The 27,823-nt window shown below is 42.4% G+C and overlaps 1 protein-coding gene across 1 annotated transcript; it reads right to left on the reverse strand.

Annotated features, from left to right (window-relative positions):
• Positions 1 to 12,986: 12,986 nt before the first annotated feature.
• LOC139208951 (ras-related protein Rap-2a) lies at positions 12,987 to 26,871 on the reverse strand. The gene is made up of 2 exons (XM_070838754.1): positions 25,968 to 26,871; positions 12,987 to 14,139 (listed from the first exon to the last, which is right to left on the reverse strand). The coding sequence occupies exons 1-2, from the start codon at positions 26,279 to 26,281 to the stop codon at positions 13,902 to 13,904; spliced, it is 552 nt and encodes a 183-aa protein (XP_070694855.1). The 5' UTR covers positions 26,282 to 26,871; the 3' UTR covers positions 12,987 to 13,901.
• Positions 26,872 to 27,823: the final 952 nt, after the last annotated feature.

Here is a 27,823-nt window from a genome sequence, read left to right on the forward strand (position 1 = left end):
GTAACTCAAACAAACACACAAAACAGTCACCAGTTGTGCAGCTGGCACCTTGTTCCAGGGGCCAGAGTGTGACATAAAGCAAAAGTGGCCTGGTATGCAGTGCCAGAGGGACATTTACAGACCCCTGAGTGTCTCTGAGGGTAAACCACCCTGCCTTTGAACTTGTTTGCTTGAAATTCCCCACAAGTGTGTAACATGGAGCTGTGACTGCTGGCTTATGGAGTCTCCGGGGTCGTTAACAGTGGCTCCTCTGTGTGCAGGGGCACACAGGGCCCCCTTGGTGCTATCCAACCCTGCACAGCTGGAATCCTTTAGTGACAGCTAAATGGCCAGAGGCCGGGGCTCACACAGCCAGCTGTCTACCTGGGGGAAACTCCGAAAGAATAAAAGACCTCTTTTTTTCGTCTGTGTTCTGCAACAGATACTGATACCTGGGTGTGGCTGGTGAATCACCATACATTCCCACAGTACCATTGGCAAAGTGACATGTGTTTATTTCGTGAAAGAGAATGACAACCAACAGGATACATGCATGTTGTAACCAGAGCTTGGCTGCCATTTAAGTCTCTCCAAAGCAGCCTGAATGGTAACTGAGAACACAGTGCAGAAAATGGTGATATCCAGCACTCAGTGAGGTCCTTTCCTCCACCTCACACGGGCTGCTGGTGTGATCACACCATTTATGTAATGTAGGTTAATAGAGCAGGCTGCTGTAATCCTCCAGGACATTCACAGCCGGTACAGTAATGTGACATGAATGCACCGCATGGACTCACCTGGTCAGCCTCTGGAAACTAAGTGACAAATATAAAGAAAAGAAGAAAAAAAAAAATGCACCCTTCCAGGCGACATTTGCTTATTTAAATGCCACGAAGCTTTTGCAGCAACGAGTCATGTGCGACTGCGGCGTCTGCACGCATCCATACAGCCAAGGTAGGGGATATGTGAGCAATGCAACACACTGGAGGACAAATAGGACAGTTAGTGGCTCCAGAGGGAGATTTTCACACACAGTGATAGTACTTACCCTCCCTGGAAATCCACAGGATCACGAAACAACACGGCAAAGATACTCCCAGGACTTAACCCTAATCTACTCAAACAAGTTGAATCACACAGGGAGAGGACTTAGGTTGCACGATATACTCACCCCTTCTCTCGAAACGCTGCCTGATCCAAACGCGTGTATTTCCCAGCTGAGAGGAGATATTTTATTACATCCACGTCCGGCGGTGGAGACTAAAAAAAAAAAGTGCCCACTTGAGTTCTTTCAGACCGCAGAGAGGAGGCTTTCTGCGGTCGCCATGGCGGACGGCTGAGTGAGTGCGCCGGGGAGAGACGGGATTACATTGAACCGAGCAGCGGATCCACTCCCGGTGCCTTCACTCAGACAATGAAGGAGGTGCAGCACCTCCACCTTCTGAGCGGCGCCGTGACGCGGGACAACAGCGCCATCTAGCGGCGGCGGCTGGAACGACACGGTCCAGATATAAAACTGAGGTTACCAAACTTTTCAGCTGGTGAGCAACTTTGATACACAATGTTTGCTCCTGAGCCCTCATCACAGGTGGTGGCCTTCGTGTGGAGGCTTAAAGATGGTTTCAATTGGGAGATTTTTAGTGGATGACAGGCAACATACCGTATAATACCGCATAAGAAATAGGCTACCAACTCAAGACTCAACACAACATTAATGCATGAAAAAGTATTGGGAAAGAAATGCAAATGAAACTCTATAGAAATATCAAAATATTGCTAGAAACTAAGAGAATGAATCTGAAACTGTTGGATTGAAAGTGACAAGAGGGGGACATTTTTGTGATTATGGTTTTATACTATTAAATATTAAATATTTCTATTTTGGCTTATCAAATGTAATAAAATGTAATAAATACTATTTATGGTTTCTTCCATCTTTATAGGTCCATGGATCATATGAGTGACTGACCTACTGAAGACCTATTTACCATTATTTTGCAAACCCCTTAACATGCAGCTTTCCCCTTTTATTTGCCCTTAAGTAGCTTTAAGGTCAGAAAAATCCCCTGACAGTGTGATATATGCACATATATATATCACATATAAGCACTCTTACTTTACAGCATTTCTTCACACCTGCCTCAGACTTTTGCACAGTACAGTGTATTGCAATAAACTGTATTATCATAATAAATCCTGTGGCTCAGCCCTTCGCTGAAGCTATATAATGTTTATACACTGAGTGGAGTGTATTGAAATCTATTATTTTTATGACTGCACCATGTCATTAAATGGAAACTTTATCGCATGACCCCAAAGTTCACCCTGACAGATCTGACATGTCTGGGAATGTTGGAGTCTCCATTGGAATTAAAAGTCTGTGGGTTTGAACAAAGCTTGTTTGCACAGCGTGAGTTTGTCATAACGGACCCCCCCTCTAAATCAGTGGTGTTTGAGAAGTTTCCCTCAGTACGAACAACAGAAGTCACTGCGTAAGTCAAGATGCTAAACAATTGAGGCAAATTAACACAGAAATGTATTTAAGTAATGCAGAGTATCTGACTAATGTATACACACAAGAAAAAGCAGATATATATTTAGAATACTGTCAAACAAGTACCTGCCTGGATCAAAACAGATGCTATATGTCCTGTTTATATTAAAGGGTGGGAGTGGGCATTGTAGTCCTGGTCCCTCCTGGTTGTGTATACTATATCTGTGGCCTGTTCATTGTCAATAGTAACATAGATTTCAGTGTTCATTTCATTTGAGTAAATATAGAAATACTGATCCAAAGGGGTCAGAGGTCAGGAGCAGCCATGCAAGAGCATCCACTGGAGCTGCCAAACACTTCTGCAAAACAGCTCAGTGGCCCTCTTTTCTTTTGCAGTATACAATGCAACGAGCCTCGCTTCATTTGCATTAATGAGGTGCATTTTTCATGTGGTTGTGCTGTGATGTGGGTGAGAGCAGAGACAACACAAAGCCTGCCTTGCTGGTGGCCTATCATACCACCCAAGCCCTTGCACTTTATCCAGGGTCCACTGCAGGCTGTTTTGGCTTGACATGTAGCGTGAGTGACAGGCAGCACAAGCCCAGTAGGCCTTTAAAAGTTCAAACACATGATAACATGAGTCTTAAGTTCTGCATTTTAAAATCTGGCTCTCCCTTCCTCTCATGCATAACAGGACTGTGTAATACTCTGCCACATACGCTCCAGTTAAAATTAAGTTTGAGCTGCAATCTCGTCACTCGGCAAAGGAAGCCAGTGGCGCTAACTTGGCACGATCGTGCTGATGTTGCTGCCCAAAAGAAAAACACGCAGCGTCCAAGTAGAGAATTTATTTCATCTCTGTAATCGCTAACATGAGATATGTAATGCTAATCAATTTGTGGACTGTTTCACAGCTGAAGTATGTATCATGGGAAAGCTGATGGTAGCTCTTAGCTGCAGGACTGATACTGTTTGAATACCACACTGTACCAAGATCCCAAAAATAGATCCAGGGGAGGGTTTAGAAACTTTTGAATGTGAAAACCAGACTGGTTTTAAAGAAGGGGGACACATTTGTTAAATCAGTAAAAGTGTGTCAAGACATGCATTTAAAGCCCTGGTTATTAAAGAGGTACTGCACACTTGAAGGTGTTTTTTGAGTTGAAAACTAAATGATATGACTGTACTGTGATATAACACATCACTGCTGGTGTTAATATTGAAATTTCTGGCCAAATTTACAAAAATCCACATTTCATGAGCTAAAAATGGCCCAACACTCACTCAGTGTTCACTCAGCAGGTAGAGTCAGGCTCAGACCTGGACCTGTTTAGTTAGTGTTTTACATAAAAACAACATTAATCAATATTCTAACATGAAATAATATCAACAAACAGCTGCTATTTGTATCCCCCAAAAGCCCCTCCATACCTCCTATATAGGAGCAAGACATCCAGATTGTGGTCATGCTCCATCTTTTTGTGGTTGTTTTGCATCTCTTTCTGGTCATTTTTCATCAGTGTGGTTGTTTTTCTTTTTTCTTTTTTGTGATTGTTCTGATTATCTCTTTGGTTGTTTTGATTCCAGGGGACCTGGAGTTCAGTAATCCATCCATGATACTATCAATCGACTGCCTATCAGTTTAGTTGCCACCCCTCTGGCCCTGCTCCTGGATAAATTAATCAAGCTATGAACAATTCTATTGTCTGAATTATATAATCGTAAAGATTTAGGGCCTATCTCCTCCTGTTGCTACGTGTCCTTTGCTTTCTATTCCCTGCATCTCCTCTCCTTTTTTGTGGATAGTGGCCTGGGGCTTTGGCTGGGACTGCTGCCTCCACATCGCCCACCCCTCCATGTATGTAGCTGCCTCTAGGGATGGGGATAAAAGACAAGCAGTTTGTTGGGAGGATGAAACTGGGAATTTTTTTTTTTCCTTGTCTCTATTTCATGTCTGATGCTCGCCCACCTTCTCACTGGCAGGAAGAGAAGTCTCCTACGCCTTGGTGGTGTGGGACTGGAGATGGAGAAATCACACTCAGTGTCTTGGCAGCTTCAGAGGCCCTCTGGAGGCACTGATTTGGAACTAAGGCAAAGATGAACATGTCAGCAAGAGCGTGAAAACAAGTGAGAGCTGTAGCAACAGGCAAGAGACAATGCTGTTTTGGATTAGTTATGTAAGCAATCAAGATTTTGTGCCATGTTCTTAGTGATCTTTTATCCAGTTATGTAATAGTAAATGAAATCAAAGCCAACTGCAAACTGATTACCATAGGGTCAGGAAACACACACAGAATAATTACACTCCTAGAGTACTATTCACTTCTGGTATATTATATGATTTCCATTCAGCTCAATGTATATTTATAAGATTGTGTTAAAGGTCCCAGATTATGCAAAAGACACTTTTTTTAAAGTCATAAATATTTGCTGCTGGTGTGTTTGACAACCATCAAACTATGAGAAAAGACTGTCATCTCTCTTTTTCTTCTGCTCAATCTTTCAATAAATGTGTGTAAAAACGCTCCGTTTTGATTTGGCTCTCCTTCTGATGTCATAAGGGGATCTCTTGAACATGTGACCTCCTCCAGCGATTAAGCAGGCCGTCTGTCCCCGCCCACTGAACACCTCCTGTATTTGCCATGTTTTTTTTCCTCATTTAAAACAGCTCCTGGTAACACGAAGATGTCAAATGACACAGTGAAGCACGCAGATTGTTCTGTTCTTAACAGAGTGTGCTGAAAGAGTGCAACAGCCAAATCTGATTTGAGAGAAATAATGTTCTGGAAGAAATTCCACATATCATTATGAACTTCAAAATGAGCAGAATATGGGACATTTAACTCTAGAGTTAAAAATTCAGCTAGAAATTTTTATTTGTAAAATGTATCACAAGAATTTATTCTATTTGTTTTCCTCTATTCTGTGTACTCGTGGTTGAGGGCCTCAAATGGGGCCTCACAGCCTCATGCTAAGAGCCCCTGGAGATAAAAATGGCTCCTGGGCCTCTGTTAACCCACACTTAATCCCACTCTCGGTTTGACTGTAATACTACCTGCCACACGCTGTTTCTTACTACTACGTTTTCGTTCCTGTATCTTTAAGACCTGAAAGCTGAGTCTGATCTAATTGGTCAGCTCAAGCCTGATTAGGCACTGTCCACTAACTTCTGCATCAGCTCTGCCATCTCCAAAGTGGAGCCACATTAGCCGAGCAACAGACTAATACCAAGTTCAACAGACTAACCAAATAAACAGTGAAGCAACATAAAACATTGCAAAACTTACAGCTTCAGTCTGAAATCGGCTCATGGACAACCAGTATCGATCCATCCTAGAGCTTGTGCCATTAACAGCCCTCGTTAAGAAAATAGTCCAGAGTAAAATAACATTACACATGCACATTCCAATTAAGCAGATGTTGTGGAGACATTGGTGACACAAGTTCATCCAAAATCCAAAAATCCATCCTGTGGCATTATTACCAGAGCTAGCTTTAGCCACATAGCAATGACGGTCATTGAGGTGGATTCAGGTTTTTTAGAGGGCGGGATCGTCAGCCTACTGAGAGACTGAAGGAGGTCACGTTTAATAGATCCCTGCATATGATGTCACAAGCAGGGCCAAATCTAGACGGAGCGTTTTCACTCACATTTACTGAAAAACGGAGCAGCAGAAGACTCTAGAGACTCTAGGCATCCCAGGGTCTCACATTTATGTTGAAAAGATGTTTAAAAATGCATTTTGTCCCCTTTAAGAAAGTATGGGAATGAGATGCCATTTCTATTTTAATCTCTGCAGCAGCAGCTGCATCTCCTGCCCTGTCACTGTTTCCCACCAACTTTGAATACCAGGTCATTAGAGCCAGGGGTAAACTTTTACTTGGACACCCCCCTCCACACACACACACACACACACACACACACACACACATATAAAGAAACAGTGCACTAATTACGGTGCCTGTGTGGAAGGTTTGGCTCACTTAAAACCGTGCTGTCTGCTCCGCTTCAACTCCATTTGCAAATGCCCCCAGTTGCTTATACTTTATATTACAGTTGTTGCTTTGATAAAATGTGTGTGAGTGTGTCTGTGTATGTGTGACAGGCTCGTGACAAGCTGTTTGTATATAATTAACAAAGTACATAATGTAATAATTATCATTACAGTGGAAATCTACCCAAATCAGCAACATTTGTATTCCTCTTAATGTTGGTTGAATCACATCCTTGATTAGCTTTTAACACTTTGTGATTGAAGCGTGCACTCTTTGCCCCAACAATTCCCATAAGGCCATTTTCTCTTCACTGCTAACAGAGCAAGACGGGAAAAGTAAGTCTCAGAATTTAAAAGCCTTAAATGAGGCCAACATTTGAAAACACTTGGCACCCCAAAAACACAAGCAAATTATTTTGAATGTATTGACTCCCATAACAATGTATCACTTCAAAGATATTTGAGGGCTACAATAATTATGCTTTTATAATCTGGTCTTCCGTAAATAAAGTATCAAATTGTACTCGTCAGATTGCAATCTGACACATTTCTTCTCTAATTAGTGATCCACCCAATTGTGTGGTATTTGGATCATTATAGGTACAATAATAATGCCTGTTTTTGAGACATTTCACAAATGGTGTCTTTCCAGAGAAACTCTGGCATCCCTGAAATGTTCATGTAGGGTGATGAGGTGAGGCGTTGTTACACCTGATCAAGCACAGGGAGGATATCTGTTTTGTGCAGAGAGAGAGACCATCCAAGGCTCAGAAATGAGCCCACTTAGACACAAGCATGGCAGAACCCCCGCTGAGCCCTCCACCTTCACAAGAGAAGGATACCGGCAGGGGGGGAGCCTTCCCTTTATACCGACCGTATAAAGACAGAGGGACTACACTCATTTTATTACTGCCGTATTTCTGTTTTAATAAGTTAGGCTATAAATAATACACTGTGGAGATGCTCTGCCTCACTGTTATCAGATTTGTATACCACAGTATATTTTGTAGTGTTTATGAAATACTATCTATATCTTTCATTTCATTGCATTTATATCTCAGTCAGACAGACAATCAGACAATCAGTGGAGCCACACTGCTTCGCCGTGTTGCCATGTATTTTATGTTAACTAAAAAGGAAAAGTCTGGTAGCATTTTGTCTTGTCCCGTGCGTAAGAACACACCAAATCCTTCAGCTGTTGTATAAATCCATGTAATTAGTATCTGAATTTATCATTTCAGAGGAGTCCATAGTAGCCACAGATGGTATAGATTTAGGTTCTTGAGTCTGTGAGGACAGTTTGACCATGATTGTCGAGAAGTAACTCCATCAAAGCAGAAATATCCATCAGAGACGCTACACTTGAGGCTGAGAGTTTTTAAAATTGATTTTTCTCTTTTAAGCTATTCAGATAGGAAAACTGGTAGTTAAGAAGGAATTTGTGACGCAACTTCTCCCGCTTTCAGCTACGCCGACAGCTCTTACGGGAGGCTTCATTTATGACCATGGCCTCAGAATAACAATAATCTAAATTCAACATGTTTTCTTGGTGTTATTATAGTGAATTACTGCTCTAGGGCTTGGCTCCTGTCTTGTGATCTGTTTACAAAACAGCATTATGTATCGTTGCACATTACTGCTCATCTGAACATGAAAAACACAATTAAACACACTCAGCTCATTCATAATTGCAGATAATAACGTATACCTAACAGACAGGCTGGTCACCAGTACATATGCTGGAGGTGGACAGAATATCAGAAACAACTGTACAATCTAGACAAGACATAATGAATAATTTTTGTTAGGACAGTCAGCGGACAAAATAACATGAACATCTTATTTTACTTTTTCCATTGGAATGCATTATATTGTATGGGGTGTTTCCTGTTCCTTGTATAATGCACTTCACCAAACATGCTGTGATTTTAATAAATAATGATACTGATTCAGTTCTGAAGCTTTTTTGTAAATGGGTACTAAACATCAAGTTTACCCAAATTAATATGAATATATCTTAATATTATATTCTTTCACTTACCACTTGTCCTGTCCATGTTATATTAAATATAAAGCTAATACGAGCAGCTTTAGCACAAAGACAGGAAACATTTTGCCTGGTTCCGTCCAAAAGTAAAGAAATCTATCTTCCATCACCTGCTAAACTCACTCATTACACTCATTATTATTAGTTTTTGCATTTGTTTAATCTGTAAAAAAAAAAAAAGTTTATTTGGCAGACTATTTCTTAGTCAGGACCTGTAACTTGATGCCACCCAAACACAATGAAGCTGAATAAAGTTTTGCTTGTGGTGCTCACAACTTTGAAATATTACATTTCAAACACACAAACATAGAAACCTACCCGGCAACTCTGTCTAACCCACTGATATATTTCACAACCAATCTTATTAGGACTAATTAGAACCACTGACGAAATAGTCCCTATCTGCATAGACACCTCTGGTGATTAGCGACAAAACATGATATTTTGTGATTTAGGTGAACTCAACCTTTAATGTCCATGACTGTTACAGGCAACATGGATTATGACATGTATCCAGTAAAGGAATTGTTATATGCACAGATCACCACCCCCACACACACTCCTCTGTTACAGCTGCAAATTAGACTGTGAAATTGATAACTCATGTGTTGCCATCTGGTTGCCATGACACCTAGTTATCAGGCCTTCTGACAGTCCTAGCTCGGCTTGTTTGTTCCGTCTTCCTCCTCCTGCACGACGACATTGTTTCCAATATAAAAAGGCATGAAACATCTGAGGGGTGTTGAGAGCAGCGGCTGATAACAGCTCTGCTCTTTCAGCGGTGGTGACTTCCAGCTACTGAATAGCCCAAGAAATAAATACACTGTCACCATGATCAGTCACAAGCACATCTTCTAGTGTTTGAAAATCCTAGAAAAACAATGCAGACAGGAAACAAGGATCATTGCCATCGGGGCAAAGGGAATGCCTTCAACATAACAGCACACTAATGGCCACATGGTGACTCTTTTAATGAGGAAAAGTGTAGAATTTGTTCCTTTTACATCACACCCGTCTGATTTCCAAAATTCCTCTGTGCTGCGCAGGTGCAAAATTCTCATTTCCACACATTTCAGCCCCCATTTGGACCTCACTGAGACTTTAATGCTCCACTGATCAATGAGAAGATTAAAGCAATTTAAAGGCTCCTTTGTCTGGCCTGCATCGGAATCTCCTTCATCCCTCATCCATCCTCTACTCTTCAGTACAACAGCCTTATGAACTCAAGTCTCCTGGAGCAAAAGAGCACAGGGCCGACGTGGCCTTTTTGCAAAGGGGCCGCTATATCCCACGCAGATACCCAAGGGACTGTGCTGCAGTCTGGGAGCGATGGGGGTGGGGGTGGTGGGGGTGGTGGTGGCGTGACTCACGCAGCTCCTCCCTTTCATCTTGACATTTGACATACTGATGTGGAGGATCTCAGCTGGAACAAACACGGTGTGCCGTGTCACAGCTGCGATGTCTGTGCCCCTGAAGCTGAGAACAGGTAACAATGAGTCAGCACGTATTTAATTCATACACCAACGCTGTGAATCTCAGGAGGTTGTTTTCAAGCTGCTTTTATTTTTCCTTTCCACTCTGTTCCCCACTGAGAAGTCGACATCTCACAGTGCCACCAAGCATTCCTTGAAAGTCACTCTTCATCTCTGCAAGGACTTGGGGAAAAGGGGGAACTGGAGTGTACAGTGACATTTTCAACTCTCCAGAACAAGAGACAATACTGCAAAAACAACTATTAGGCTGATTCCTGCAAGAGCTTTCGGTAATCCATTCTCATTAAACCTCTTTCGCAGGGCAACAAGGACATTAAACTGCATCTGACTTTATGTTACTACAAACACAAATGACTCTGCTGAGGAGGCGAGAGATGCCAGCGGGATTCTGGTTCCTAATGAAGCCCACTGAGACCTCTCACCGTCAGGTCCTTCAGCCCTCTGCCCTGCCTCATCAGGGTGGATAAAGCACCTCAGCAAGCGAGACAGCCCAAACAGACCGCACAGCTCACTCTTTACAAGCTCACTTACATTAGGTAGCTGAAGGTGGATGTTGACAAGCGCCTCGGAGGAGATGCTGCTGCACACACACACACACACACTTTCCCGGCTCTATTAACAGCCGATTCCCCCAACAGGCCACTTCCAGTCTGCAGCAGTGATTCAAAACAATCCCTAAAATTAGTTGGGAGGCAAACCAAGGAGAAAAGGAGGAATGAAAACACAAAGGAGCGAGTCTTTTTTGAAATAATCTCTTGAGACCATTTCATTTTTCAAATTCAATTTTTGGTTCATTGCCCTCTCTGACACAAGGGATTAACTCAAAATCCATGTTACCCAAAACTGAAGGATTTATTCAAAAAAATACATTTTATAAATGTACGTTATTTTACTATTGTCGATTCTCGATTCTCCTGTTTCTAGTACAAAAAGTGTAATATGACCTCAAATTCTTCTACAAAACGCATTGTTACAGCATTATCTGCTACTCATCAAATTCTGTGACCTTACTAGAGGGTCAGTTCTAGAAATAAGTATTTTCAAAATAGTGTATAATACTCCATGTGTTAGTATAGGACATGGGAGAATCTGGAGCATAAATGAACATCGACAAAAATGTGAATTTAAGGAAAAAAAATCAGTATTTAAGCAAATACTGGTATACTGTATATATCACTTTCTTACTTTTTTTTGCACAAGCATGGACTGTCAATAATTTAAATAACATACTAAAGGAGTATTTCTGTATTTCTGTTCTTGAAGTTAAACTAAGAAACAATTCGGAGCAGTCTGGGTGCAAGCAAACACCAAGCTGAGACCCATCCCTTTGTCCAAGCTGGCCTCTGACTGACGGATCATTTTCTCAGGAATTTTGAAAAGGAGCATATAAGTGACTTCAAAGTCTCATAGGAGCTGTAATCACTAAACTTATTATGTGGACCAAACAGCCTAAATTTACATTTTGTTTCACTTAAGCCTGACATTGTGTTCACTTTAGCCACTTTTCTCAGTAGCGACTGAAGTTGCTATGGACAGTTAATGTTTTTCACATTATATAAAATATCAATAAATCAATAATCAATCAAGTCTGTAAGCCAGCTTTTTCATGAATTTAGCTACATAACTAGCCAAGACCACTTAAGCTCCGATTGGTCGATTTGGTAAAACAACCGTTTTACAACACCAGACATATTTGCTGAAAACATCAGGGATGTGGGCAGCAACAAGGGACATACAACAAATTTGAGTTTGAAATCAAGCAAAACTTCAGCAGCTACCATGAGGATTTTTTTTTGAGATTTTGAGATGGAGGCTTCTCTGAAGGAGGAAGATCCTCACTGCTAATGTCTCACCGGAGTCATCAGGATGGATTGGATGCAGCTCTGCTCTGAATGAGTCCCACAAAACAGGGGGAAGAACCTTCCAGTAAAGGGAATAGAAATAACATCCCAAACAGACATAACAGATCGAAATAAATAGAAATCACAAGAAAAAAAAGATGCTCCCTATAACTCAAAAACTTGCCTGAAAATTATCACGTTTAAAATTTCCTTAAGTTTCAAATGAATCCAATGGTAGTTGTCTGTGCATCCGTGGGCACATTGCAAACAGGAACTACTAATAGCTAATTCGGCATATGTTTAGTGGTGCAAAGTTACCAAAAATGTAATAAATATAGTTTTATATAGCTATAAAATGAGGCTTGTAGCTCACAGCTGACTAATGGATTCCATGAGTGGTCAAGACTTTTAAGTTTCTAAGGTCTCTAGGAAATTTAAAAAATGCAAATATAGTAATCATGTAGAAGTACAGAAGAAAAGAAGCAATTTGGTTATAAAACAGATCTCCTAAAGCAACAAAGAAACAGCATGTCAGTCCATTCACTTCACTTCACTTAAGCTTGGTAGCCTCAGTCGAGTGTTGAACGCACTTTTATTGTTTAGGTGTCAAATGTAACAGTGTCACCATTCAGAGAGGGAATAAAGAGTAAATGGTCACATAAAAAAATATAAAATCAACAATGAAAATGGTTACACGGGCAAAGTCTGATTCCCGTGGCAACACAGATGTACAGTTGAGACAGTGTCCAGATCCAGACGTGTATGTGTTTGGTTTGCACGTTTCCACAGCCTATATTAAACTCAAACATTAAGAGTCCTTTTTTTGTTTACTAGCCATGCATACAGTTGACAATTCCACATGTGTTGAGTCAGTGTCTTCATAGGAGCTGGCACTTTCGATGCAAAATATTTACACTACCATTAATTATTCTTATTATCGTCGCCTTCGTTGTTACTATTTGTTACTATGGATTTGAATACTCTGAGCACATAAAGAATGGGATCAGGATGTTGAAACGCTTGAGCACCCCATTTCATACTGATACCAGAGGAGAAAAAGAAAATGTAAAAGTATGACAAATGTTGGCATCTTCACTTCAAAAATGTCACCCATTCCTGAAAGGAGTTTAGAGAGATATTCAAACACTGTAAAGATGAACTCTTTACTCTTTGTCCCATCAGGATGAAACAGTTAGTTATATTATTACTCGGCAATCTGCTGTCAGAGTCTCCCAGAGAGGAAAACAAAACATCACAAGATATGTGAAAGCCTCTGCTATGCTTACTATTGTTTCTCAAAGTGAGAAAATAGGAAAGAGATGACTGCACCAATGTTTGAAGAAAGACACTGACTTATCCACCATTTTCTCTCCGTTACTTTTTTAACGACTGGCAAAAAAATATAAGAAAATGGAGGTGCTTTCAGGTCACCTCTTTGGTTCAGCCCTGTGATGAGTAGAAAAAAACCTCCCACCAACCACTGCATAAAATAAACTAGGAGAAAGATTGTACATACTGTAAATCAAACACTCCTTTAACATTTCAAACAACTGGATCCCAGAAATCTGTTATTGGATTTGTGTACAGTAGCTACTTGCAACCGAGTCATGGAACCTCACACACGAACAAAACCAGGAGAAAACATTTTTACCCATTTATAGCAGATTGTGGAGCAACCTAAAAAGTAAGGATCCTAATCTGCGATTCTTTGCTGATGACAACCCAAAGGATTAAAAACCAACCCAAACAACAAAAGAGAGTAACATAAGGCGAGGGCATGTTCCTTTTTGTTATTTGTCAATTTCTCTTGTGGCTAATTCCTGGCGCTCCTCGTTCAAAACATATTCATGACTCACATGTCGTTATTAATATCATGTCACTGCTGATTTTATTCTCCACAGAGTTAAAATCCATCGCGTTCAACCATGATTTTATCTTCCGTTTAATTGGCATGTGCGTGTGTGTGTGTCTAAGTGTGTATCTCTGCTGCGAGTAGAAGTGGCTTCCTCTAAGTAGACTTTTAGCCTGGCCTGTTCCTGGAGGCCCCTGGGGCTATTGTATATTGCAAGAGGAGCAGCAGGGGTCATCCTTGTCTGGCTGGGCGGCGTAGTCCATCTGTCGCACAATCTCAGCAAACAGTTCGTCTACCATGGTTTTGCTCTTGGCCGAGGTCTCCATGAACGGGCAGCCCCACTCCTCGGCCAGGGCCTGGCCTTCGCTGGACGATACCTCCCTTTCGCTCTCCAGGTCCACCTTGTTCCCCACCAGGATCACAGGAACCTTCTCGTACCTGCGGACAGACACGGAGCCACAACGAGGTGTCAGACGCAGGCGCACACATGACAATAAGATATGACAATAGACACTGAGGAACTGCATGGAAGCATTCAGCGAGTTTTTCCATTGAACGTAAATATTAATATTGTGACTTTTATCCCTTTATTCAGAAGCATCTGCACTTTACAAGCTAAAATATAAACATGATACAGACAAGTATAAGCACTCGTATGTACCCTTATACACACATTTTCCTTCACCCTCCTCTGGTTTAATGGTAGCATGTAGCACAGTTAATTATAAGTAAGCTCGAGGTATCATTCTGCTAACTGCAACTTTCTCTGTGTGGTTTAAGAAGCACTTTTCATTATAAGTAAACTGTAATCTCTTGTCTTTCTGGGCCTGATTGCTTAGAAGCTTCCATGTAAGTCAATAAATATTGACATTTATTACACTTTGTTGAATACTCAATTCTGATTGGTCAATTACACCATTCAGTGTGTAATTTCTGTATAGTAAACCGTTGCTATGTATGACAAACTGTTGCTATGGACAGGACACAGTTACCATAGCAAAGCAATAACATCTTTTTGAATCAATACAAAAAATTTTAAATCAATATTTCATGTCAAATTATTGATTTCTTTAGTACGTACTTCTTTAGTTTGGTGTAGTTGTTTAGTTGCTTGTAATAAAAGCAGGAAAATGCCTTTGAAAAAGCCATTGAGATCACACTCTCTTTTACAAGGCTGTTTTGCAGGTACTTGGTGATAAACCAAAGTACTGGATAACTTTGACCTGATGATGGTGCTAGATGAGAAATCAGGGGATCCCAAATGTTCTCGAATTCCTTCTGCGGAGAACATGAATGCGATTATCAAATGTCATCGCAACCCATCCACTAGTTGTGGAGATGTTTCACTCAGAACCGAAAATGTCAGCCTCATGGTGGCGCTTAGAAAAATCAGGGGATCACCAAAGTCATTAGAATTCACCCTCTGGGGACCATGAATGTATGTCCGTACAAAATTGCCATCTCAATCACACTGCCATCCCAAGAGCCACACCGCTGTGGCTACACATTCAGTACTTCAAGGCTACTTTTTTTTCCTTATCAGAACCGAGGGTCTAAGGATAGAGTGTGTGGTATACTGTACAGATTGTGAAGTCCCCTGAGGCAAATTTGTGATTTATGATATTGGGTTATATAAATAAAATTGGCTTGACTGTTTTAGATTACTTAGAGGGATCAGGAACTCATTTGCGTTGTCTCACCACCATCTGTCTCCCTCATACCTCTCTTTTTACTTTCTATTACAGAATGCATTATCTGAGCTGTCTTCCTTTCGAGACTAGCCCACTTTATTTATTGTTGATATGCAGTTAAAACTACCTCTCAAAGCAGGAAGCAACTATTTCAGAATACATGAGGACGTAACATCTGCCTGAAAATCAATTTCAACTTGAACTATTTCATTGTTATCTTAATGGAAATGCCAGGGAAGAAAACTGGAGGTAAGAAAGTTGACTGCATTTTTAGCAAAGGTCTATAAACTGGCAATCATGTGTCAGCTGCTTCTGAAGAGCTCAGTTCCCCCTCCCACATAACAAAATAAGTCTTTTTTTTAAAACTCACCCACAAGTATTTTTGAAAAAAAGCTCAGCAGGGTGCAGTGGGGCCATATGTGGGTGGAGGACTAAAATTGAAAGGAAAAGATCTGTTTTTTGTGTGTTTCTACTTTGGTGTAGATATGGTCTTTGGCTGTGGGAGGTAGCTTTTTTCATAAACACACAGGGCAGCACCTACTAGCTGTAGGGTGCTAACCACTGAACCTCCGGGCCGCTCCCCCCGCCTGAGCGTCAAGTCTAAAGCCTGACCCAGTAGAGAACAAGTAAATGGTTAGTAGAGCTCTGACCCCTGAGCGTAGGAAGTGGCCATAATCCTTTGAGCTCTGAACTCCCTGTCATGTTGCTGGAGCACGACATGCCACTGTGGAACTGGACTACTTAGTGGACAGCCAGAAGAGACCGTCCGTTCAATTAAATAGGCTACTGCACTATAATTATCAAAAGGAGCGCTCTGACGCAGTGTCACCAATATAATCACTACATCAGTTTTGATACTGGACCTCTGAGGCAGTTTGTACACATCAGAAGAAATAACAAGGATCAAAAACATCAGAGAGATAGCAGATTCTGTGTATTCATATCCTTTGGTAAACAACAGGTTGTTATTTCTTTCATCCTTATCTGTATGAGGCTGGCCAGACAGCGCTTTCCATCTGTTGGACCCGCTGCTGAACCGAGTTTAAATGTCTCTGTTCTGGACGGCGAGCGACATCGTCAAATCTAACCAGAGTCATGAACTGGAACACCCATCAACATCATTAGGGTTTTCAAATGCTGCCCTCGCTCTATGAAATATACATGCTCCTAAATTATTAATAGGAAGAAAAATCCTCCTCATCCTTTGCTACGGTAACAGGTACACAAGGAAACAACTAATGCTGGAGAGATCGGGAGACTGCAGGAGCAACAACTGTGATAGTTTTCCAAGTCGAGCAGCCTTAACATCTCTCAGAGGCCAGCGGCTGCAGGTTTCAGTGTTAAATGAGCTTAAACTTGCAGCGAACAGGGAGCCGACTTTGATCTACTCATGAATACATTATGCGGAGTAGGGGGGGGACATGGGATCACAAAACTCATGGTTTGGATCAAAAAAAAAAAAAAAGAGACAAATATACCTTTGCTTTCCATTTTTAATTCTAAGAACACTTAAAGTAAGGAACTTTGCCCGTGGTCTACAATTAAAACAATGTTCAAGATGTTCACTGATTAATAAATGTTGCTGGCTGGCTATGCGAGTGTGTCTACATAGTAATTAGCCTCATTAGCGTGCTTTTTGCAACGTGAGCATCCTGGAGAGATTCATTGGGATTCAACATGCACCATTCTCATTAACGCACAACTACCTTTTTTTGAATAATCAAATCAACCAAATTCGCTTCAGAGAAAAACACAGCACCCATCTGTCTTGTCCATATCCCTCCACTGCAACTCTGTATGCACATTTGGAGAATCATTACTTTAAAAAATAGCAGCAGCAGTTAAACTGTCATTCACACTATGATGGTTAAACTTATCCACATGCGTGGGGGAGTAACCGTACAGATCACTGATCAACTGTGGTCTGTTACACCACTAATCCAGAGTGAACTTTAATCTCAACTGTCCTGTTCTGTTCCCGGCTGACAGGAACTACCAGGATTTAAGAGACGATCTTGGAGGTCGGTCGATGTGTAACCAAGAGAGCGATACCACTGTACGAGCTCAGAGGCAACCTGAACAACTAACTCCAGCTCAGCTCATGTTTCTCAGCTGTAACATCCAGTGTACAGAGCCCAGGTCTCATTCACTGCATTCCTGGTGTCAATTAAAACAGCAAGGCCATTATTTTCCCCGAGGACCATTTCAGACCACATCATGCTGGTGGTCGGCCGTTCTTGCATTGAACCTTAAACTCCCTTCTCCACCTTCACTGAAAAATCCTAAACATAGTTGTGGGTGAGCTGTCTGAAAGGCAAAAACCTTAACTTTCACAGCTGCACTGGTTTCGGAGAAGCTAAAGGGGGCTCGATGTTTAGTTGAGTTAATGGTGCCATTCGGATGCCTTTTTTCTGCCCCAGGCTGTGGTTCTGGCTCACATCCCCTGCTGTACAGTAAATCTGTCAAGGACAACTATGGAAACTCGGCTATCTTATATATCATCTACCATCACATGCTGTTTCATACCAACTCTCACTTCTCTGCCCCAAATGCTACTCACTCCAGAAAAAAGCAAGACAAACTCTAAGACGGTTACAACCTGAGCTCTGTGTGTGGATTCAAGCCCTGTAAATGAGCAATTATGCAAATTATCATTAATTAATAATAAATATCAATGATGCATTAGTAGGGCTGCACCTAAAGATTACTTTCACTATCAATTAATTAAAAGTTCACAGAGCCCATGGTGACGTCTTAAAATCTCTTATTTTGCCCAAACTAACAGTCCAAAACGTATTCAGTTTAATGAGGGAAGATTTTCACTTTTTAGAAGCTGAAACCAGTGATTTTTTTGTGCCATTTTTGCTAATAAATTACATAAACAATGAACCAATTATCAAGATAGTTGCCAATTACTTCTCAATACACAAGCTGATTAATTATCTAACCGTTTCAGCTTATCATTGTTGCATGGTTTGTTTTTTTCTTTCGCACAACACCTCAACGATACTTCAATGGATACAGATTTCCAGTCCGCTGACAACATGTAAAGCTGTGAAGCTCCTCGCTGCTCTCGTTAGAGCTGCATGCATGTCAAACCTGGAGAGATCAAATGAAAGAACCTAACAGTGATCATCATGTTTGTCCCAAACAGCAGGAGGAATCCAAGTCAACCCAGTCCAATAAAGTCATATCAAACCCCCAAGTGCGCTTAATATGTGCGTGTGTGTTTTTTTCCCTTTTAACCATTGCAGAGGACTTAACAGCCATGTACAAGTTATGTAGCTCATTTGTGCCTCTTCATAACAGAAGTACAGGACAAAGACATCTGGTACCAAAGGAGCAAGTCTATATATAGTCATAATAACAGAGGAGGAAACCAGCAGTCCCAGGAGGTGTGAGGCAGTGGCTGCCACGGATACCGAGGCTCCCAGGGCCTCAGCATAAAGGGTGTCGGCCACTCTGTGTCTGGACCCAAGAGCGGCTGACGCAAGGAAGCAGGGCTCGTCCGTAACACAGAGCACATACAGTACAGACTGGTTCACATGGTTTAGACACGAGCCTGAAAAGACAAATGAATAACTGTCTCTGCATGTGTTTGTGCTGTCACACAAACAGCACAAACAACATGTCATGCTTTAGCCTTCAGCCTGTGAGCTTGACAGCGCCCACCATTGGAGCACTCTGCCTGCAAACACCCAGTCGAGCTCGCCCAGACACACCTTATCTATAATGCATGATGCATCAAGTCGCACAGGCCTTGCTGACGGACGGTGGAACCCAGCAGCCCGAGAGAGTCTGGATTCGGCTCGGGCCAACGGCGTCAAGACGATTGACGAAACAGGCTGCGTGCTGAGCCGCCTCCCAACGGCCCTTTGAGGAGGGTCTTCAGTTTAGCCGGTAGGGAGAAATCAGCTGAGTCAGACAGCAGAAGTGAGCTCCACTCCTCTGGCACAGAAGAGATCAGGAGTAGATATCTGGAGATTCTTTGGTAAACACGCCATTAATGGCATGTGAGGATACTCTGCTTTTCAGAAGAATGGAAAAAAAAAGACAATATCTGGGATTCTCCTTAAATTCTCTCTCAAGGTTATGAAAATGAAATTGCTGCTTCCAAATTTCCTTCAGAATCTAATGCTATTCACAGATAATGGACACACTGGCCAAGACATGCCAAAATGGGAAAGATAAACAAGTATTGTACTTGACAGAGTGTACAGGCTAGTCATCCTTGTATCTGATGTATTACAGCAATAAGACTGCACACTACAAGCTCCCGGGGTAGTTGTGCAGTTAGACACAAAGACCTCCTCTTATTGTACAAAGTGCAGGATTTTAAATCTGAAATGCAAAGTGCCACTGCATCGGAAATGTGTTCAGTTGGTTGATTTTCCATAAAACAGCCGTATAAAAGGAGAGGGGTGAGCTATGAATAGTTCATTCATAAGTTTGTGTCTGAAAGCGTCTGGAAATGATATCTTACACTCGGATATTATTCCAGTGTCAACGCTAGACTTAACAAGCCCAGTGCCAGAGAGATCTCTACATGTAGCTTTAAAACCACTTAAGGCTAATATACGGTACAATATTTCAGCTAGTGTGTGATGATGGACAACTCCCTTTAGCATGCAGAGGTTAATTTGCAAATCTCTCACAGCTAGATTAGGACACATAAAAACTGAAGAGCTTATTAGTTCACAGTTTTGACATTTCGGGTTATTTTACGAGGCTTTTTCAACATTCACTCACTCACTATATGACTTGATAAACAACAAAAAAAAAAGAAGCCATAAACCACTTTTGCCTTGACAGCTTGTTGCCCGGTTGCGTTCAAAACTGCTTATTCTCTGCGATTACTCGTGACGACGGCTTAAAAGTCCACTTCAGTTTATAATTGGGCTTCTATAGGAATAGTTCAATAGCATTTTGTCACTAACTAGCAAACACTGCTTTGAGTGCAGCGCACAGTTTGGCATCACCCTCCTCCTCTGTGAGCAGCTCTGCAGCACAGAGCTGAACTTTAAAAAAAAAAAAAAAAGAAGAAATGTTCAGTTTGTAGAGTCAGTGAGATTCTTAATGTGACAAAATGCACACCAGCATATACTCGTACATATTGTGAGTTGCATGAATGTGCTTTGTATGTTGAGACTTTGGTTAAAGGGACAATCACCCTATTTTTTACACATGAAGCTCAGTCTACATGTCATGAGGTAGACTATTCAGCCTGTCAAGTAGAAGTGGGGGTGGAAGCGACCCATACTACGGGCTAAAAGCATCTTTTTACCATGTTTTAAAAATGTCTTGTGATGAAAGGGAAATAATAAATTGCTGGTGTACCCCTTTAATTTCCAGTCTAATGCACTGAAACACACAGTCATCTATGTAAGCTCTACTGTTACTTTTCTATATGGGTATATTGCAAAAATGTATATTTAGGCAGCTCATAAAGCACAACCACTCATCACTTGAGATAGATTATGGCTCCCTGGGGGGGGTTTGCATCCTCCATTAAAGGTGGCGGGGTCATGTGATAGGACGGCGGCTTGAGCTGGACTGGTATGCACTGTATTGATAACACATAGAGTCAGTGTGCTGGATAACCTGTCTGCCTAGCCGCTGGCCTGGCTGTTCATCGCCTGCTGAGCACAAACTGCCTGCGAGCGGCTTTGTAGCCTCTGTGGTTGCACAAAGCAGCAGAGACGTTAACATTCTTTATCAAACAGGCTTTTTTTATGTTTACTGGGATGGCTCGATTTTGTACTGCTGGATGATCGACTTTACTCACTTCCCAGCTGTTTGGAATTGGAATAATCTGAGTAGGGCATTAACTTCACCCTCTTCACTCAACAAAGAAGATGTTTACTTTATTCACAATCTCAAATGGTGGCGCTAAAAGTCAGGGGAGGTCGTATGTCTGGGGAACCATGAATGCCACTGCCAAATTGTGTGCCAATGTAACCAGTAGAAGTCACGATATTTCACAAGATGAGCGAAACTTTGATATATTGATGGCTCTCGAGCGTTTCCCAACCCTCTCCCGGAGTACTCCATGTTTTAGTTCTCTCCTTGCTTCAACACGGCTGATTCAAATGATCAACTCATTATGAACTCCCGAAGCTGCTTGATAACAAGCTGATCAGCTGTGCAGGGAGCAGGGAGAGATCTAAAACATGTAGACGAGCGGTACTCCAGGAGAGGTTGGCGAAACGCTGCTCTAGAGGAAAGGACCACTCGAGTCATCCTCAGAGCACCATGGGTAAAAAATCTGGCACAATCCACCAAATAGTTGCTGAGATAGTTGGACCGACCAACCCACATTGCCAATTCTAAATCCAAAATGCTGCTAGGATGGCTAAAAAGGCTACTTGTTTATTGGTATAAATACCAACCTCTCTGATGTAGCAACTCCCAAAGCCTCAACCCACCACTGCATAAGGCCTTACGTGCCTAACTTTGAAAGCCAAGTCAACTGTTAAGTAATCACCGCTGAACTTCAGCTCAGTTCTTTTGCCCAGTTTTCACAACAGACAAAGACAAAGATGAAACAGGATCTTCGCAACTCCTCCATTTATTGATCCTGATCCTTTCAACCAGTTGGCACATGAACAAGCCCTGGAATGACAACACAGTTTGTCAGCCTTCCAATGCTGAAAGCAGTACATACAAATGCAGCATGTATTCGAAATAAGTAGACTAAATATATCAACAACACCCCTGGAGTCTATCAGCGCTAACAGCACAGTTTATTATGGTCCCTTATCTCACCTCCCTCTTCTTCACCATCCTCTGACCGCGTCGCCGCTATTTAAATGCTCTTTTAAGTCACCACTCACAACATATCCTCTGTGTTCAGTTAACTGCAGCTGAAGTGACGAGTGATGAGGTCCACGATGGACTCAGTCAGGCCAGGGTGTAACCATGTGCACCCACGGCCTCTGTGCCGAAGCCCGTCTGTGCCGCTAACGGAGAGCTCTGATAGATGCTGACAGGGTTCAGAGAGAGAGCAACGTACAGCAGCGCCTCTGACCTGAACGAATGCCGATACGGCTGCGACGGGTCACCAGTGTTTTTGGAGGGCCAGACGGTCGAGAGAGGCAGCGACAACAGTGTAATGTACAGGAAGAGTCAGACTGCTGAGGCACTTAGGACAAAATGACATTTCCTGAATCAGAAAGAGACACCTGTAACTGCTGAAGCTGTTGTCTTAGTTCTGCTTGTTACATCGCAACCACTAACCGTTATTTTCAGTATTTATTAAACTGATGATTAATTAATTAATTGTTTGGTCTAAGAAACGTAACTTTGAGAAGCTGGAACCTGAAAATTTGTAGCACTGTTTCACTATTTTTACTCAACAAACGGCTGAAAAAATCCATTCATTTATCAAAACTGCTGCAGATTATTTTTCTGTCAATCAACTCATCGATTAATCTCCTAATCGCCGTCTTTTTCTAATATCATCATGACTTTCTCTGATCAGTCTGTGATGTTATGAGCAGTGCACCTGCTTTTTGACGTCAACCTGTCTCCAAATTTCCTACATTTCCCACAATGCCCTTCGACAAGTCCCACAGAACACGCCTGAACTTGTTGAATTTCACCTGTGGGTTTTAACACTTTTCCATCAGGAAAGAAAGTAAGCTATTCAGACATTATTTACAACATACACTGTCTTAATACTGCTTTGTATTATGAGCTGTCGTCCACACAAAACATTTTGTAATGGTGTAATGTTGAAAACAGGAGAACTGCAAAACGGGACAGACAGAATTACATTTTCTGCTTTTATTGTTTACCAGCTGAATAAAAACACCATAAAAGACCCAGAATCAAACATGATTCTGATGCTGAGAATCATTCAAAGTGTTTATAAGCCGAGGCAAATATGTGGAATCATAAACTAGCATTTACACGAGAAAGCGTTTAACTAAAGCAACACTGGCTTACACCAACAAACCACACAACTTTGTTGTGCAGTACATTATAATTAAAATCATCATTAGTCGGCCAATAACTGATCAAAGGATAAATGAACAAGACTAAGCGGTGGAGAAAAAAAACATTTGATGCTGACTTTTCTTTTAGATAATAAAGCTGTTGCCACACTACTGGACAGACAGCACTGCGTATGTTTACCCTCAATTGGACATAATCACAAGGTAATTTGTGATTTATTCGTTAGCAGAGCTGACTCTGATGGTTATGGGTTGGCAAGCGTGTTTAGAAATACATAAGGTACGTCTTCTGATGGATATGGGAGCTATCGGAGCACATCCCAGCCACTTCACGTCTTCATATCCCTATAAAATCATATCATCTGAAAAAGGAAGCGCAGTGTTTGCATTGTTGTAGATGTTTGCGTTGAGTTTACAAGGAGTAAAAGTCACCTTATGTAACTGCTGTCAATAGAAGCTTTTGGTAGCAGCAAACCTCCGAGAGGGTTTGAAAAGGCAGCGTACAGACAGCTTTAGTCTGTTTAGACCTCATCTGTGACACCCAGCTAAGTAAAGCAAACCTTTTCAGATCTTAAACGCAATCTTTCACGAAAGATTATGTTGTTGTTGGAGGGAAGATGCTGAAGTCTCTAAACGTCAAGTGCGAGTGCAAGTGCAAGTCTTTGATACGCCTCCTCTTTATCACCATTTACTACACAAATAAAGTGAACTTCCCTGAATAACCACAGGAATTATGGATACTTCCATTCAGAACAAACTCTGTTAGAGGAGAACAGCACAAAGGATATGGGTCACGGCTTAATAAGTGAATTTAAGACTATTCATGACCTGACATTTTTAATTCCGCTGTTTGAGACTCTGACTGTCTGAGTCCACGTGAAGCGCAGGACTCTGAAATTAACTACTGTGTAGGAGTTTCATGTGAAGTGTGATGTTTTCGCTACAGAATATAAATTCTGCTGTGACAGTAGAGAACAGCACCAGACTAAAGTGTGAAATCACACAACAGCATCTGCTGTGTGAGCACACATGTATGCATGCACATGTAAACACACACACACACACACACACACACACACACACACGCACATGTAAACACACACACACACACACACACACACACACACACACACACACACACACACACACACACACACACACACACACACACACACACACACACACACACACACACACAATGTAGACTGAACATCCCTCTTTCCATTCCCAGCTCATATGGGGGAAACATGTTGACCTCATTCTTTCATCTGGAGCCACAGATTTATAGGATTGTTTATAAGGTGCGTTTGAAAAGGCCTAAATCCAATTAGGTGACAAAGACTAAAGGCAACTAACAAAAATAAGCATCTTTATGACGGTTGCGTTTAATTTTTAGGTTACAGGAGGCAACAGAACGGAGATAGAGGCACAACGCTGATGATCTGACCTCACTGTCCTCATGCTGAGCATCATCTAAAGTAATTAACTGTATCAGTAAACAGTGTGAGCTTCAAGCTGCACTGCCTTATATTTTCTCCTTCATTAGAACAGCCTTGTCTCTCTGGAGCCTACTGGACTCCCCGCACTGACTGTAATGCATCCACTGACATCTACAATGACTGATGAACCCACACAGTCACAGGCCGGTGCGTGCTGCCTACACACACGGGCAACAATCATCCATGATGTGATGAGCAGCGTCTATCGATCATCTCTTCGGGCTCTCTGTGGGTTTTATGACATCGTGTCACATCAGCAGGTGAATGTGCAGCACATCTGAGTCTGAAAACACCAATAACAGCACAACCACACAGCCTCGGCTAACCTCCTCCACGTATCAATCAGCAGCTCCTTCTCGTGACCTCATATCTGGATCATCTGTGTAACGGCGCTCAGACATCAGACAGTTTCGTGCTTTCAGTTGTGCAGCCTGTTAATTAAAAACACGGCTTCTCCTCCGCAGACGCCGGGCTCACGCTCGGTGTGCTTTTACCCCCAAAGCCTACAGTATTTTGAAGCTTTGTGCCTCCTTGAAGCTCTCTGCAGAGCCTCTGTTGAATCCTGGGCATCCCCAGCCGGGTGTTTCACAGGGGTTGCAGCATCTGGCACGGTGGACATTCAGTGACACAAAACAGCAGCTCGGCAGACACGCACACACACACAGTGTCGAGCTTGTTATGACTCGAAGACTGACCGGTCTTAACAGTGCTGATGGACGGGCCGGACCGGCGCTGTCGACCCTGTTAGTTACTGTCGTTCCTGTCTGGAGTGAGACGTTACAAAGTCTGCAGGAACACCGAAGAGACGAGGCTACTCTGAGATCACAAATGATGACTTTTAGAGATGCTTGGGGCTGCAGTGCAAGGACATTTGCCTACCTACAAGCGTTGTGGCTGAGACTTGGTACACCAAAATAGAACAGGCGTGTTGTGTTGTTCTGTAGTGAGCCCTGGAGATGCACAGCATCCCCATTCAAGCACAGTTCTCAGACCAGGCCTCGGCCGATCCTGAAACTACAGGGCCTGTTATTAGGCCAGCCCTGTGTGTGGAGAACACTCTCCACAACATCCACACTTGACAATCTGGACATAATCGTTTTCCTGCGCATCATTTCACCAACCTTTTCACTCTTATGATCTGATCCCTCATCGGCTTTATGTCCTGGAAGCTCTGCTGGTTGACAAGGCTGTAGACCAGAATGAATCCTTGACCGTTTTTGATGTAAAGGTCCCGCATGGAGGCGAACTGCTCGGTACCAGCGGTGTCAAGGATCTCCAGCACCGAGGGCGAGGAGTCCACCTCGATCTCCTTGCGGTAAAAATCCTCTATAGTGGGGTCGTACTTCTCAATGAACGTCCCGGTGACAAACTGCACGGTGAGGGCGGATTTCCCGACCCCACCGCTGCCCAGGACCACCACTTTATACTCGCGCATCGTGGATTAAATCAAGTCGTAAGGTATCAATTTCCGCGCGTCATTGAAATGAACTCAAAAACGCTCCCGCACGAATCACATTCACCATTCGTGTCCCATTTTGAACGGGTTGTCAATAACAGTGTTGCTCGCCGCTGCTCAGCTATGGCAGAGCACAAAGACTCGGTGCCCCAAGATGGATTTCATTGTAGAAATTCCCCCATGCAGGCCAGACACTGACAGCTAAACGGTCACCAGAGGACTGCAATTGTCCAAATCGTGCGCGAAGAGGAGGAAAATATCGCCCGATGATGTGGACCGTGCGGGTTTTCATCTGCTTAGCTCACCCCTCTGTGCATCATAAAAAAACAAACTTGCTCCATCGAGGACAGTGGAAAAACGCTGGGCTGAGCCCCTACAATGAACCGCAGGCTCAAATTCTCAAGCAGGGGGTCGCCTCAGGAAAAACGGCATAAACTGCAACTATTTCGACACTTAATCACACAACTTGCGCCTCTTTGTTTCCTTTTCACCATCTCTGGCATGTCTCCGTCTCCCCCTCGCTCTCCAATGCAATCCCAGCCGCCATACTCTCGGGTGGAGACCCACGGCCGCTGCGTAACCAGCTGGTCCCCGCTCGGCTCCCGTACCGAGACAGGAAAAAAAAAAAAAAAAAAAAGCAAAAAAAAAAAAAAAAAAGAGCGTACGGATCCTCCTTCCCTCAGACTGATGTGCGGACAGTCCAACCAAAGCCTCCGCTCCCTGCAAACCTCACTTGCGCCTGAATGGGAGCCGCACGGAGGGAGCCAGTCAGGTCCGGCGCTTACATTTCCGTTCATGTGTTAAAATCCCCATCATTCGGTTGCCCCAGTGACATCCAAAGACAGCTCGTCCAATCACGGGCCCGGCTCGGGGATATGTATCCAAGAGGGGGAAAAAAAAAAATGCACCGGATGCTGTTGCTATGGTAACGCTGCATTTTGTTGCCGCTCGTCCAAATTTTGAGAGGGCTGAATAAAAGCTGCTTAACCGAATAGAGTCGAGAGTTTGGGATATTATTTATTGATCTCTCCACCGGTGCAGGCTGCCTGAGTCTACCGAGCACATCACACCTGTGTCGCTTACAATAAAACCTCCAGCTGAAAGATATGCTTATGAGATAAAATCATGGAACATCATCTATATTGTCTGAGCTGCCTTTTATTTGTAGGTGATTAATCCATCATTTTGAGCAATTACTGGAGTTTATCCTCTAAAAGGAGGTAATTTTATTACAAACAGGCTGATTCAAGGCTGAGTTTTGAGCCAGATGTGCAAACAGAAGCTGCAAATGTTTCATTTTCAGTGTCGGCTGATGACTTTATCATTAAAATGAAGCAAAAGTAAATGTACAGCAAATCAAACAACAAAGCTCACAGCGTGGCATTCATGTGACATTTATTTAGTTGCATTATTAGATTTTACACAAGTTTGAAATTTACAGGAACAAAACTATTCACATGAAATGTCTGATTATGCACAAATAAAACAATTTTCACAATAAGTTTCAAAAAAAAAGATAAG

Source organism: Pempheris klunzingeri, chromosome 10 (assembly GCF_042242105.1).
Source record: "Pempheris klunzingeri isolate RE-2024b chromosome 10, fPemKlu1.hap1, whole genome shotgun sequence".
Lineage (NCBI taxonomy): Eukaryota > Metazoa > Chordata > Actinopteri > Acropomatiformes > Pempheridae > Pempheris > Pempheris klunzingeri.

Excerpts from the sequence above, each read along its gene's own strand:
- LOC139208951 (XM_070838754.1), bottom strand. The coding sequence starts at position 26,281 with ATGCGCGAGTATAAAGTGGTGGTCCTGGGCAGCGGTGGGGTCGGGAAA. Across the intron at positions 14,140-25,967 it reads CAGATCATAAGAGTGAAAAG|GTACGAGAAGGTTCCTGTGA; the intron begins GTTGGTGAAATG and ends GTCTGTCCGCAG.